Source organism: Echinops telfairi, unplaced genomic scaffold (genome assembly GCF_000313985.2).
Source record: "Echinops telfairi isolate 266 unplaced genomic scaffold, ASM31398v2 ScPeMD7_7467;HRSCAF=8505_1, whole genome shotgun sequence".
NCBI classification, from domain to species: domain Eukaryota; kingdom Metazoa; phylum Chordata; class Mammalia; order Afrosoricida; family Tenrecidae; genus Echinops; species Echinops telfairi.
The window spans coordinates 40,692,365-40,707,245 of record NW_022111368.1 but is presented as its reverse complement, the minus strand read 5'-3'; the positions used below and the strand labels follow the sequence as shown (position 1 = coordinate 40,707,245).

General features: G+C 40.5%; 1 protein-coding gene across 1 annotated transcript in view; it reads right to left on the bottom strand.

The window, feature by feature from the left end:
• The window catches only part of DNAH6 (dynein axonemal heavy chain 6), a 260,070-nt gene that overhangs the window by 235,592 nt on the left and 9,597 nt on the right, over positions 1-14,881 (bottom strand). Inside the window, exons 2-3 of the mRNA XM_004713856.2 lie at positions 9,345-9,521; positions 5,381-5,640 (exon numbers count right to left, since the gene is read on the bottom strand). Of these exons, the coding sequence (XP_004713913.1) occupies positions 5,381-5,640; positions 9,345-9,521 (437 nt within the window). The remainder of the gene's footprint in view (positions 1-5,380; positions 5,641-9,344; positions 9,522-14,881) is intronic.

Sequence of the window (14,881 nt, the reverse complement as noted above, 5' to 3'; positions counted from 1 at the left end):
CTGAAGCAGGGAACTTCTAAGGCAGCTGCACCCTGTGCAACCATCACAAAGCAAGAGACACGAGAACTAGAAAGGTGAGGCTCACCACCCATTTATCCCTCCGCCTTTCAATTAGCCTCACATGTGTTTATCGGCCAGGTTGACACAATTAACTAACTCAAATTGTATGACATGTGACGTGCCAATAAAAGTGTTAAACAAAAAAGAAAGAAAGAAACAGAGCTGGAGATCTCCTAATGGAATTTTTTAGGCCTAATGACTTTTTCATTGCAGATACCCCTTTTCAACAACATAAACACCAACTACACACATGGACTTCACCAGATGAACTACACGGAAATAAAATTGACACTCTGTTTCTCTTTTTCTCTCTCTCTTCCTCCCCCTCACTTGTGTTCCGTTTACTGTAATGCCTGAAACTGCTTTGATCCTTTATAAAAAATTCACTTGGATCACCAAAAAAGAAAGAGAAAGAAAGAAAGAAAGAAAGAAAGAAAGAAAGAAAGAAAGAAAGAAAGAAAGAAAGAAAGAAAGAAAGAAAATTGACTATATTTTCTGGAAGAGATGATGAAGAAATTCATTATCAGCAGCTAAAACTAAGCCAGGGTTTGACTGTAGAATAGAAAATCAATTTCTCATTTGTAAGTTCAGGTTAAAGCTGAAGACAATTAAAGCAACCCATAAGAACCAAAATATGTCCTTGATTATATATATCCCACCTGAATTTTGAGAATATCTCAAGAACATATTTGATGCCTTAAACACTAATGACAGAAGCCCTGATGGGCTCTAGGATGAGCTCAAGAACATCACATACGAAGAAAGGAAAAGGTCATTAAAAGACAGGAAAGAAAAAAAGATAGGAAAGGAAGAAAAGATCAAAGTGGATGTCAGAAGAGATTATGAAACTTGCTCTTAATTGCAGACTAGCTAGAGTCAATGGAAAAAAGATGAAGTCAAAGAGCTGAATAGAACATTTCAAAGGGCAGCTCAAGAAGACAAAAGAAAATACTATAATGAAATGTGCAAAGACCTACAGTCATAAAACCAAAAAGGAAGACATGCTCAGCGTATCTTAAACTGAAAGAACTCAAGCAAAAATTCAAGCCTTGAGTTACAGTATTGATAGATTCTATGAGCAAAGTATTGACTGATGCAGGAAGCACCAAAAGAAGATGGAAAGAATACACAGAGCCACCGTGCCATAGAGAACTAGTTGACATTCCACCATTTCAAGATGGAATATATGATCAAGAACCAATAGTGCTGAAGGAAGACATTCATTCAAGCCACACTGAAAGCATTAGCCAAAAATAAGGCTCTCGGAATTGATAAAATACTAATTGAACTGTTTCAACAGGCTGATAACAGTGAAAGCATTTATTTATCTATTCCAAGAAATTTGTCAGACAGCTACTTGGCCAACTGACTGAAAGAGATACATATTTGTACCCATTCCAATGCAAAGGTGACCCAATGCAGTGTTCAAATTATAGAACAATGTCATTGTTATGGCATGGAAATAAATTGTTTCTGAAGATAATCCAGCAATGGTTGTAGCAGTACATCCACAGGGAGCTACCAAGGGTTCAGGTCAAATTTAGAAGGGGATGAGAAACAAGGGATATTGCTGACATCAAACAGATTTTGGCTGAAAGAAGAGAATACCGGGCAGATGTTTACTTGTGTTTCATTGACTCTGCTCAAGTATTTGACTGTGTGGATCATAACAAACTGTGGATAACCTTGAGAAGAATGGGAATTCCAGAACAGTCTATGGCGCTCATGGGAAATTTGTACATGGATCAAGAGGCAGTTGTAGGAAGAGAACAGGGAATAGTACATGCTTTAAAATCAGGAAAGTGTGCATCAGGGTTGTATCATCTCACCATACTTAGTCAATCTGTATGCTGAGCAAATAGTCAGAGAAACTGGATTACATGAAGAAGAATAGGATATCAGGATTGCAGGAAGGTTTATTAACAACCTTCCTTGCTGAAAGTGAGGAGGAATTGAAGAACCTGCTGTTGAAAATCAAGGATTGTGGCCTTCAGTATGAATTACAACTCAATGTAAAAAATAGCAAAATTCTTACAACTGGACCAATAGATAACCTAGCGATAAATGGAGAAAAGGTTGAAGTTGTCAGGGATTTTGTGTTACTTGGATCTGCAATTAATATACATGGAAGTAGCAGTCAAGAGATCAAAGGACCCGTTACATTAAGTAAATATGCTTCATAAGACCTCTTTAGAGTGTTGAAAATCAAGGATGTTACTTTGAGAATTAAGGTATGTCTGAGCCAAGCCATGGTATTTTCTATGGTCTCATGTACATATGAACATTGGACTTCAATAAGGAAGACCAAAGAAGAATCAATGTGTTAAATTGTGGTGCTGGAGAAGACTATTCAAAGTACCATCGACTGCTAAATGGACAAACTGGCCTATCTGGGGAGAAGTACAGTCAAAGTGCTCCTTGAAAACAAGGATGGTGAGACTTTTTTTAAAGCAGTTTTATTAGCACTTCATGCACATGTCATACAATTCAATAATTCAATCACATCCAGAAGAGTTGTACAATTGTCAACATATTCAACTCTAGAACATTTTCTTCTTCCTTGTACTCATTGTTATTCATATAATTATTACTTTTTCTAATTGTGGCAAAAATATACACCATAGAACATTCTCAAATTCCACACCTTCTACTTGCATAATTCAGTGCCATTGATTATACTCCTCGCATTGTACAACATTATTGATATCCATTTCCAAATGATTCTACCACCATTGACATAAACTCAATGCCCCTCACCCAACAACTTATTCCCCTTCACCCATGGTAAACATTGGTCAAGTTTGGTTTCTTTCTTTCGTCTTCTTTTTTTTCATGATTTTCTTGATATTGTATTCACATATCATACACTTCCATGGTTAAATCACTTTTAAAATTTGTTGTATATACATAATCACAATCAGTTCTTGTGCTCCCTCCCCCCCCACATTTATTGTTTGCTTCCCACATCCACTCACCTTCCATATCTCCCACCCCTACCCTCAAATCCCTGATAAACTATTGCGCCAGTTATTATCTCTATACATCTACTCCTTCTGTGCTTCCCAAAGTGGGAAACTCAACAGAAACAATTAAAAACAAAAAGAAAGTAAAGTGCTAAGGATATAATAATAACATAATGATATAAATACAAATAATGAATAAGAAAGACCACCATCAATATTTAAAAAGCCAGGGAAGAAATTTGTGTCATGGAACAAGCAAGAAATACTTGAGCCTAGAACAAATTCAGGTTTGGACAAGAGTACCAAGTATCAAGTTCAATCCAGCATAATCAAGTCTACAATGAATGTTGAGGTCCCTGACAGGCAGACCTTTTGTGCAAGTAGAAGGGAAGTGTCTATTGCACAGTCTCTTATTGCCTGAGAGGGGGCTGTGTCTCCCAGATCTCCCAGGGTACCTCGTGGAACAGAGGGAGGGCTGGGATGGAGTCAGTCTGATGGGATACTTCGTGGAACATCCTCAGTACGCACAGAGGACTGAAGCCAGGGCAGCAGTACCCAGTGGACTGAGATGGGCTATCCTTGGAGCTGGGGAGAAACAGGACCCTGGGGTCTAGCCCCAGCTGCAAGCCCTGAGGGGTGGCAGGGATTGGCTGGGCTGTTGTCCACAGGATTCCTGAATTGGGACAATCTGGCATTCTGGTCTGTAGGACCCCATATCAGCTGATTTTCTACTTCCTCAATGCCCCTTCCTGGGTGAACAGCTGTTGTTGCCAACTAATCAGCAACAGAAGAAAGTCAGTATTATTTTTAAGTCCTATGATAAATCCTACTAACTACATTATCACGGGAGCCCCAGTGGCACAGTGGTTAAGCACTAAGCTGCTCATCAAAAGGTCAGTGGTTTGAATCAGCCACTAGAGGAAGATGTGACCATCTGCTTCCAGTGCTTCCCTAAGTTCACAGCCTTGCAGACACTAGGAGACAGTTCCACAGTTTCCGATAGGATGAGTATGAGTCAGAATCAACTCAACAGCAATCGGCTCGGGTTTGTACGATGCTATCAGCTATTAGTCTTGCTGATTTACAGATTTATAGTCTCAGAAACCCACAGAGGAAGTTCTACTCTGTCCTAGAAGGTGGCTATGAGTTGAATTGAACTCAATGGTAGTGGGTTTGGCTGTCTGTTTGTTTGTTTGTTTTTGGAGGGGGGAATTGTGCTTAACTTTAAAGTAATTCATAGACTCCCTATGCTTTTAATTATCCCAACAACAGATGTGTATACTATGCAACAGATAGACACTGTGTATCATTCACCATAATACCCTTAATTATTGAGGTCTTTAATTTTTTCTTATTTTTACTTGTTATAGATTAAGCTGTCTTCCCCCAAATATGTGCTATAAGCCCTATACGTGTGGATGTAATCCCATTCAGGAATAAAACCATTATCAGTGTAGAATGTATCATAAACCTACTCATTGTCCAGGTAGTCTAGGTCAGATTTGGCACAGAGAAGCAAGCATAAATGAAGTGGAAGACATTTGCCACATGGAGAATCAAGGAATGCCACCTCAGCAGAAGGTAAGAGGTCCCCAGTGACAACAGAGAGAAAGGCATCCTCTAGGCCCGAATTTGGACTTGTAGCCCCCTAAACTGTGAGAAAATAAATGCTGTTCTCTTAAACCCACTTCTTATATTTCTGTCATAGATGCACTAAGAAACTCGGACACAACTCTGTAAAGCAGGGGTGGGGAACGTCCAGTCCACAGGCCGCATAATCATCACCGGCTAACATCACATGCCTCACCACAGAGAAGCAGGGCCCGTGTTCACATTAGGAGTGCATGAATTACATGTTTCATCGGTGTGACCCGCAGATAATAGTATCAACGTCCAAACGACTCTTGGCAGGAAAAATTGGTTCCCTAATTGCGAGGATGGCTCAGGACTGGGCAGTGTTTCCTTCTGTTGTGCACAGGGTGGGAGCTGACTCAGGGGCACCCAACAACTGCGCCATCGGAAAGGCCCATAAGACAAGGCAAGCATGATCACTTACATATTGCCATTTGCCTTCTTAGTGATCACAGAGTATGTTTGTAGAATGGGTTAAAAACAGATGGTATAGCATGCAGCACAATGAAAGTATGTAAGAAGCACAATGCTTTATGCTCATAAATAGATAAGAAATGTTAACTGGGAAGATTGCATAGAATTGTGACTGGAGACATTTATCATTTGATGGCAACTAATATATTTGATCATACTTGTCATTGATCCCTGATCAGTTATGCATAATATTTATAATCTTAACTACAGTGTTCAATGTTAACTATATTACTTCATAAGAGAGAACTCACTTCAGATTATACGTATCATATTCAATGGAAGACCTCGCCACTGCAGGAATCATATAAAGAAATCCAAGATTTTCATTCTCAGATACGATTCTAATGATTTGCAAAGGATCACAGATGTTGGCTTTAATGACCTCTTCCCGGTCATTGAAAGTTAGTTTGGGGTAAATTGAATATCTAGCCTTGAGGAGACCTCTTTTCCCATGACCGCCACGTGGAAGCTTAGGTGGAGAAGGAGCGAATGTTTCAGCAGAGTGCTGTGTCTAAGGAACAAACAAACTATTTTTAAAAATTAGTTTTTCAAAAAGCAAAGCTATAAAAATTAATATACAATTACCTTCAAGGACTAATGATCTATTTCACAAGCCATTTAGGGTGATCTATTTCACGAGCCATTTAGGGTGCAGAAGTGAAGTTTTTAAACTATTGTTGAAATGATACTCCTTCTCAGTGCTGCCTCTCCAGGTACCCATTTCCTTCCCCTAAACAGCCTGAGCATCTCCTACCATCACCTACCTGCTCTTCTCCTTCAACTGGTGTGAATGGGATCCCACCATGCTTTCTGTTCAGTGGCTCTGCGTTCACTTGGACTGTGGCTTCTACCCTCAATCTCCTGACCTGTTCTGACAATCTTACTGTGTTCCAGTGAGTGAGATCTTGGACAGCTATTATTATAACTCCTAATACACTTTACCTTTTCATTCGAGAGGCGATTATGTCAAGCACTGGGAATCTCTGTGTTTGTAGCAATTTGACACTAACTCCAGTGGGCATTACCTTACTTCTCTGACCTTACAGAGGTAATTGGATTACAGATAAAAGAATACCTAAAGTGGACAGGAGAACCCTCATGGGGCAACAGTTCAGTGATCAGCTGCGAACTCAAAGGTCGGTAGTCCAAACCCACAAGCCACTCAGTAAGAGAAAGATCTCCGCAGTCTGCTTCACAAAGATTTACAGCATCGGATAGCCTAGAGGGCAGTTCTACTCTGTCCTGCACGGACACTATGAGTTGGAATTGAATGACACCAGTAGGATTCTTTGTTTGTTTGTTTGTTTTTTAGAGTGGGCTTGCTTTGTTGAAAAGCTAATGTAAATATACAAATGATTTCTGTCTTTCCTGATGGCATCGGTGCTAACTACATGAACATCAGTTGTTGTTTCCGTAGGAAGCTAGCACAGCTCTGTGGAACAAGTTCTCCACAACATTTGCGTTCACTGGGATCATCACTCTCAGGCTCTGCTTACACATACCCTGCAGGATAGAAGCGGGGAAGAGAATCATGGAAAGCTCAGGAGTTGGTTGGATGTGAAAAAATGAAAGGAGATTCTTTGTAAAAAGTGCATTTGTACTTGTTGGCTTGGGATGACAGCAATAGCTGTGTCTTCTCATGTGAGACAGAAGGCTATCCGTAGATACTCTGAATCAGAAAAACAAAAGCAAAAAACAGCTCTTCTCTCCATGTTCAACCAGGACCACAGCCGATTTTAATTCTTTAATGAGAATAGCGCATGCACAATTCTGACCATTTTATTTTAACATCTCAAATGGAACGCCTCACTGCCATCGAGTCAATTCCAGCTCCTAGCAGTTCTGTGGGGCAGAGTAGAGCTGCTGCTGTGGGTTTGAAAAGACTCATCTTTCTCCCAAGGAGCGCCTGGAGGTTTCACCTGTTGACCTTGCAGTTACCAGTCCACATGTACCCCACAACGCCAGTTTTAGTGCAGCTTAAGGGAAATATGGTTTCAACCATAGAGCTCTTTGTTGAATGAAACTCATTGAGCCGTTTATCATAATGCTGTGATTCGGCAGAGGGAGTGCCACTGTGGCTTCAACAGTGGGCTTGAGCCTGTGAGGATGGTGCCAGATCATCACCCATGTTTCCTTCTGCTCTGTGCATCAGGGCTCGTGCAATGGCACCTAATGACAACCACTTCAGTACGGACATGTGATTCAATGTAAGTATAACATGCATGAAGGAAAATATATATGAATCCTCTGGGTGGGAGTTCTCGAGGAGGCATTTATTTATAAAGAGTAGAACTCCTATAAACGCCTTTCTGATAGATGTCCAGTTTAATTTGATAAACCAATCCCTTCCTTAATTAGAAGAAGCCTCTATCATTCCTTCCTTCTTTATCTTTCAAAAAATCCCCATTGCTGCATTTCCATTCTAAACTCAATCAAATTTATATCCAAAACATGACCCTCTTCTCAGAATAAATGATCTTTTCCTAAGCATTGTCCTCTTTCTCCCACATTTCTCTTCATCTCCTTGCCTGGGTTCTTCACTACCAGCTACAAACGGGAAGCATAACCCGAAAGCAGACATGCCTTCCTGGAATCCCTCCATCTGGGCTGTCACTAATGGTCTCAGCTCTTTAAATTCAAGCTCCTCAAGTTCACCTCATGATCAAGGAATTAATTCAGGGGCGATCGGATCGCTCCTGGTCCCATGTAAGACAGTTCTCTTTCTCTCTTCTCTTCACGTCTCAAAAACCCTATTAGCTGAGGTATTATAATGTATTATATGATTGCTTTCTTCAGGATGATCTTATCGGTGAGTCAAGGGGAGTACCTTCAACTGGCTTCTCTTAGAGGACCCAATCCTCTCACTTGCTGTGGTAGTTAGGGATTATGTTAACAGGACACTCCTGGCTAGAGGTGGAGTCAAACTTGTGAATCAAGTTGCAGCCCGATCACACCTCCTTGAGGGCATAAGGCTTTTGTATAAGAGCAAGATGAACAGAGACAATCTCTCGCTATGCCCCTCTGCCAGAGCCCTGCTGTGTTTCATGCACCTCGGATCCACAGGACTCTGTACCCACCAGCCTGTGATCTTCATGTATCCTGCATCGTTGCATGTGGCTGCATGAGTCTGAAGAGGGGCTTGTGGACTAGCATCAGACTTATGGACTTGCGTTGGACTGAGCTGGGATGCCCTCTTGATATATAAATACTTCTTCATATAAAGCTTTTTTTATATGTAAATTGGTGCCACTGGATTTGTTTCTTTAGACAACTTGATCTAACACACCTTCTCGATTTTATTAACTTTCTGCTTATTCTTCAAGCTTAGTGCATGTTCCTAGGATAGCTTTCCCTCTACTCTCCACCCCTCTGGCCACTGGGTATAAGTGTCTACTTTTTTATCCCTTATCGTTTGGTACCTTAAATGAGAACTTTTACCCAAAAGCAATCACTTCCATAACCATAACCTACCAAAGATGTAGGAAGTGGTGGCATTATCTTAGGCTAAGCTAACTTCAAACTAAGGCAATAGCATGAGAGGCAATACAAATCTAGTTTTTAATATATACCAATACACTAAAGCAAATAATTCATCAAAATCAACAATGACAAATCACAGTGCACTGTATGTAAGTGTTCACTCATCTATTTGCTCACATCCAGAGTATGAGATCAGTAAGAACAGAGCTTTCTTCCAACTCTGTATTTCTAGTACTCTGGCCCAATATCCCCTAGTACTGACACGCTTAATGGTTATCTTAATTTGGGGTGTGCCCACGATATGTTCAACTACCTCTGTTCCTTTCTTTAATCCATATTAGTGCAAGTATCTATAGGTATCCATATCTATAGGTACCCAAGGTCTAGTGAGCTACTCTTGATCTATTATTCACTTATTTCTTCGAAGACAACTTCCTTGCTCTGCAATTTTCACTAATTACAAAAGTTGTCCTTCTAGATGGTTGAGTCCCTATTGCCCTTCATCAAGACCTTCAATGGCTGCTATTGGTTTTTGTTTTTTCTGTAATAATGATGACATTTTCACATGAGCTATAACATCCAACATTCAATTTAGTCTTCTTTTAACATACAAAAAGTGGCATAAATTATACAATCTGACAGAAAAAAACTTTGCTGCCATTTTTTAGGAATTAAAACCCCACCAACAATGCTATACAGAATTTAAATATTCAGTGAAGCATTTTAATACTGTACCTGCTTTCTTACTAACTCTTGATTCTCAAGCAAAGGAGCAGGTGACTCAGGCTGACCAGAACTTCTTTGACCAGGTACTGCTGGGCGCTTTAGGATCCCAGAAGCAATTAACTGACGCCGGTTCTGTTCATGGATATAATCTGGCTGCTTGTGATCTTGGTAGACTTTTAGCACTGGCTATGGAGAATAAAGAGACATGGTAATCATTTTTACCTAAGACAAATTTGTAAATGTGTCTTAGTCTTTACTACCTTTGGACTCTATTCCCTATTGGAAATATAATCTGCTCCTTGGACTAATATACTATTGGCGGCACAATCCTAGCACCAGCTACCATCATTCTCTGTCCCTGGCCTATTTTCCTACTAATACTTTTGTCATTTTATACCTAACATGACCGGTGAATGCTGCTGGGAGTAAGGTCATGAAAACAAACAAACAAACAAACCCAGAAGCATAAGAGCAGATATCGATTACTTGTTGATTACAAACATCCGTGATTCACCACCACTGCTACTGTGGAAAGGAATATGCAACCTTTCCAACCTGCCCCAAAGCCACTTAGCATAGCCATAAGTGAGTGAGGATATAAGAAATGGTGATAGCATTACAGTATATTAGGTTAATCCAATTTCCTATTACTAGCCTGGCACATTTATCAATTTTATGAATAATAGCAGAATATTGTTAGATGTAGTCAAAGAAGATGAGCCCCTCATGTTGAAATGCACTTGAAATACTACGGGGGAAGAGATGCCTTCTCAAAGTAGTTTAGATCTTACTGAATCAGGTGGAGTAAAACTTTTGGGAACTTCAATTGCAGATGGGACATCACTCAAAATAAGAAGAAACAGCTGAAAACATCCATTCATAATTGGAAAATGGAACATACAAAGTGTGAATCTAGAGGTCATCAAAACTGAAATGGAATGCATAAAGATTGGTAGCCTAGGCATTAGTGAACTGAAATGGACGGGCATGGGATGTTTTGAATTAGAAGAGAATATGGTTTACTATGCCCAGAGTAAAAAATCCGAGATGAATGCACAGCATTCATCACCAAAAGAACTTTTAGGTCTATGTTCAAGTGCCATGCTATCTGTAATAGGACACTATCTAAACACCTGCAAATAAGTCCAGTCAATACAACTCTTACTCTAGTTTATCAACCACTAAAACTAATAGTGAAGAAATGGAAACATTCTACCAACATCTTTAGTCTAAAACTGATCAAACATGCAATCAAGATGCATTAATAATCACTGGTGATTGGGATGCAAAAGTTGGAAACAAAGAGGAAGGAATAGTAGTTGGAGAATATAGACTTGGTGATAGAAACGAAGCTGGAGATCACATGATAGAATTTTTGGACACCAACGACTTTGTCATTGCAAATGCCTGTTTTAATGGCATAAGTGAAGACTTCACCAGGTAAGACACACCGAAGTGAAACTGACCGTGTCTGTGGGAAGCGACGATGGGGAAGTCCAGTCTCATCAGTCAAAATGAGACCAAGGTCTGAGTGTAGAACCGACTGTCTTATATACAAGCTCAGGTTGAAGCTGAAGAAAAAGGAAACAAATCCACAAGAGCCCAAATATAACCCTGAATTTATCCCATCTGAAGACTTAAGACTTCATTTGACACAGTGAACATTAATGACTAAAGACCAGATGAGTTGTGGGATGACACAAGAACATCATACCTGAAGGAAGCAAAGGGCCATTAAAGAAACAAGAAGGGACCAAAGTGGATGTCAGAAGAGACTCTGAGGGTGGAGGAAGGGTGAGGTGGAAAGAGGGAACCAATTACAAAGATCTACATATAACTTCCTCCCATGGGGGATGAACAACAGAAAACTGGGTGAAGGGAGACGCGGACAGTGTAAGATATGACAAAATAATAATAATGTATAAATTATCAAGAGTTCATGAGGGAGAGGGATCAGGGAGGGAGGGGGGAAAATGAGCTGATATCAAGGGCTAAAGTAGAAAGCAAATGTTTTGAGAATGATGAAGGCAACAAATGTGCAAGTGTGCTTGACACAATGGATGTATGTATGGATTGTGATAAGAGCTGTACGAATCCCCAATAAAATAATTTAATACAAAATATCTTGTCATACTATTAAGGAAAAATGTTACAAAAAATTAGTTCGGTCTACAAAAAATGTACTGAATGTTACCATGGGCCAAATAAGTGAGTTTTTTAGTGCCAATTAACAAAATAACTGCAATTGACATAAATGTGTCAAATATACTTATATACATGGGATTTAAAAATTATTTGCTTACCTTTGGAGAATACTAGAAATCCAACTGATTATTTTGAAAACAAAAAAATACAGCAAAAGAGATCAGTACTTTATTTTGCCTAACTTATACAAACTTTAGTGAAGCTAACCAAATTAATAAAGCAAAGTTTCTCTTTAATGTAATATTACACTGTGGTAGTTAGATCTTATATCATCTTACCATTGAAGCCCTGGTAAAGTAATGGCTACACATTGGGCTGCAATCCCCGTGATTGGCAGTTCAAAACCATCAGCATATACAAGGGAGAAAGATGGGGCTTTATACTCCCATACACAATTACAGTCTTGGAAAACCATGGGGGGGTATAGTTTGGTTTTGGGGTTTCTTTTTTACACTTGTGGAATTGCCAGAAGTCCAAGCCAGAAGAGAACATGGAACAAGGGGTATCATTTCTGATGTCAGATGAATCTTGGCTCAAAGCAGAGAATACCATACCAGAAAGATGTTTACTTGTATCTCATTGACTATGCAAAGGCATTCAACTGTGTGGACCATAATAAAGTATGGATGACCTTGAGAGGAATGTTAATTCTGGAGCACTTCATTGTGCTCATTTGCAACTTGTGCATGGACCAAAAAGCAGTGTGTGTACAGAACAAGAGGATACTGCATGATTTAAAATCAGTAAAGGTGTGCATCCAGGTTGTATCCTCCCACCACACTATGGTTCTATCTGTAATGTGAGCAAATCATCAGAGAAGCTGGTTTATATGAAGAAGAATATGGCATCAGGATTGGAGGAAGACTTATTAACAACCTGCAGTATGCAGATGACACAACCTTGTTTGCTGAAAGTGAGGAGGACTTGAAGTATTTGCTGATGAAGATCAAGGATTGTAGCCTTTAGTATGGAGTACAAGTCAATGTAAGGAAGACCAAAATCCTCACAACTGGACCAATAGGTAGAATCATGATAAATGGAGAGAAGATTGAACTTGTCAAGAATTTTGTCTTACTTGGGTCCACAATCAGTGCTCGTAGAAGAAGAGATCAAAAGATGTGTTGCATTAGGTCTTATGCTGTACAAAACCTCTTTAGAATATGAAAATCAAGGACGAGGGTGCACCTTACCTAAGCCATAGTATTCTCCATTGCATCATGTGCATGTAAAAGTTCGACATTGAATTAGGAAGATCAAAGAAAACTAGCTGCATTTATTTGAGTTGTGGTGCTGGAGAAGAATATTGAAAGTACCATGGACTGTATTAGAAGAAGTAAGGCCAGAGTGCTCCTTAGAGACAAGGATGGCAAGACTTTGTCTCACATACTTTGGACATGTTGTCAGGAGAGATCAGTCCCTGGAGAAGGACATCATGTTTGGTAAAGTGAAGGGGCAGTGAAAAGTGGAAGGCCCTTGATGAGATGGATGAATGCAGTGGTTGCACCAATGGGCTCAGGCATAGGAACAATTGTGAGGCTGGCACAGGACCACACAGTATTTAATTCTGTGTGTACAGCATCGCTAAGGATTGGAGCCAACTTGATGGCACCTAACGACAACACTTGTGGAGATGTGGGGTCTTACTTTCAATGAGGTCACAGCCTGATGGTGCCTCGTGGGAGGTATGACCTTTTTATGAGAGAAAAGTGGGACCCTTCTCATTCTCTCTTGCCCTTCATCTTCATCCATGCTGGGATTCTAGATGTCTGCTTCCAGGGGTGGCCTCATGTGAGTTGCCAAACCCTGAGAGATTTCTGCACCCTACCATATCTCCATTGCAGGATGGAAACCTTAGATCCATGTGACTCTGCACATACCAGCCTGTGATCTCCTTGCTTTTTGCTTCACCTCTCACATTATCACCCTACAGTTACATGAGTCTGAAGAAGCCCCCAGCTAGAATCAGACTTAGGGACTTGAGTTGGGCTGGGCTGGGATGTTCATATCTTGATATAAAATTCTTTTTTTTAATTTTTAAAATCATTTTATTGGGGGCTCGTACAATTCTCATCACAATCCATACATACATCCATTGTGTCAAGCACATATGCACATTTGTTGCCCTCATCATTCTCAAAACATTTGCCCCTAACTCTAGCCCCTAATATCAGTTGCTCATTTTCCCCCTCCCTCCCCACTGCCCCCTCCCTCATGAACCCTTCATGGTTCATAAATTATTATAGTTTTGTCATAAGTTACCCTGTCCGATGTTTCCATATATGGGTGTCACTGGTCTTGTTTTTCCAGACAACCCAGCTTAACACATCAACACAATTCTAAAAAAGAGGACTGAAGGTAACTGAGAGGAATTACTGAAACCAGAATGAAGGCTGAACATGGTAGTGGGACAGGAGGAAAGCGTAAGGAAATAGAGGAAAGGAGTAGGAGGCAAAGGACATACATAGAAGCCTAAATACAGACATGTACATATGTAATTATATTTAAGATTAAGGGGGAAATGGACTATGTGCATATATTTATAGGTTTAGTAGTAGGGTGGGACACTGGACCTCCTCGTGCGCACCCCTTAATATAAGAGCACCTTGCTCAGCTAAATGGTCATTTCATGATACCCACCTTCCCGACATGATCGTTGAATGTGGTGAAGAAAGCTGATGGTGCCCAGCTATCAAAAGATACAGCGTCTGGAGTCTTAAAGGCTCGAAGGCAATCTAGCTCGGAAGCAACAAAACACAGAGAAGAAGCACACGAGCCTGTGGGAACACGAGGTGTTGAAGGGATCAGGTAGCAGACACCAAAGAACAAAAACCATCATTGTGTGATCACCTTTCCCACATAGATGCTGAAGACAAATGTGTGCATAAGTAAGTGTGGTGAAGAAGGCTGATGATGCCCGGCTATCGAGACCTATAGCATCTGGGGACTTAAAGGCTTGAAAGTAAACAAGCGGCCATCTAGCCCAGAAGCAGCAAAGCCCCTATGGAAGCAGCATACCAACAAGTGTGATCATGAAGGGCCGAAGGGACCAGGTTTCAAGCACCAAAGGCAGGGGGGAGTGGGGGAAATCATATCATCGTGAATGAGGGAAGCACGTGATGGGGACCCAATGCCCATCTGTAGACACATGGACATCCCTTGCAGAGGGGCAGTGGGGAGGAGATGAGTCACTCAGGGTTCAGTGTAGCGATAATGAAACTCACAACTTTCCTCTAGTCCTTAAACGCTTCCTCCCCCCAACCATAATGATCCCAATTCTACCTTGCAAACATGGTTAGACCAGAGGATGCACAGCGGTACAGATGGGAACTGGAAACACAGGG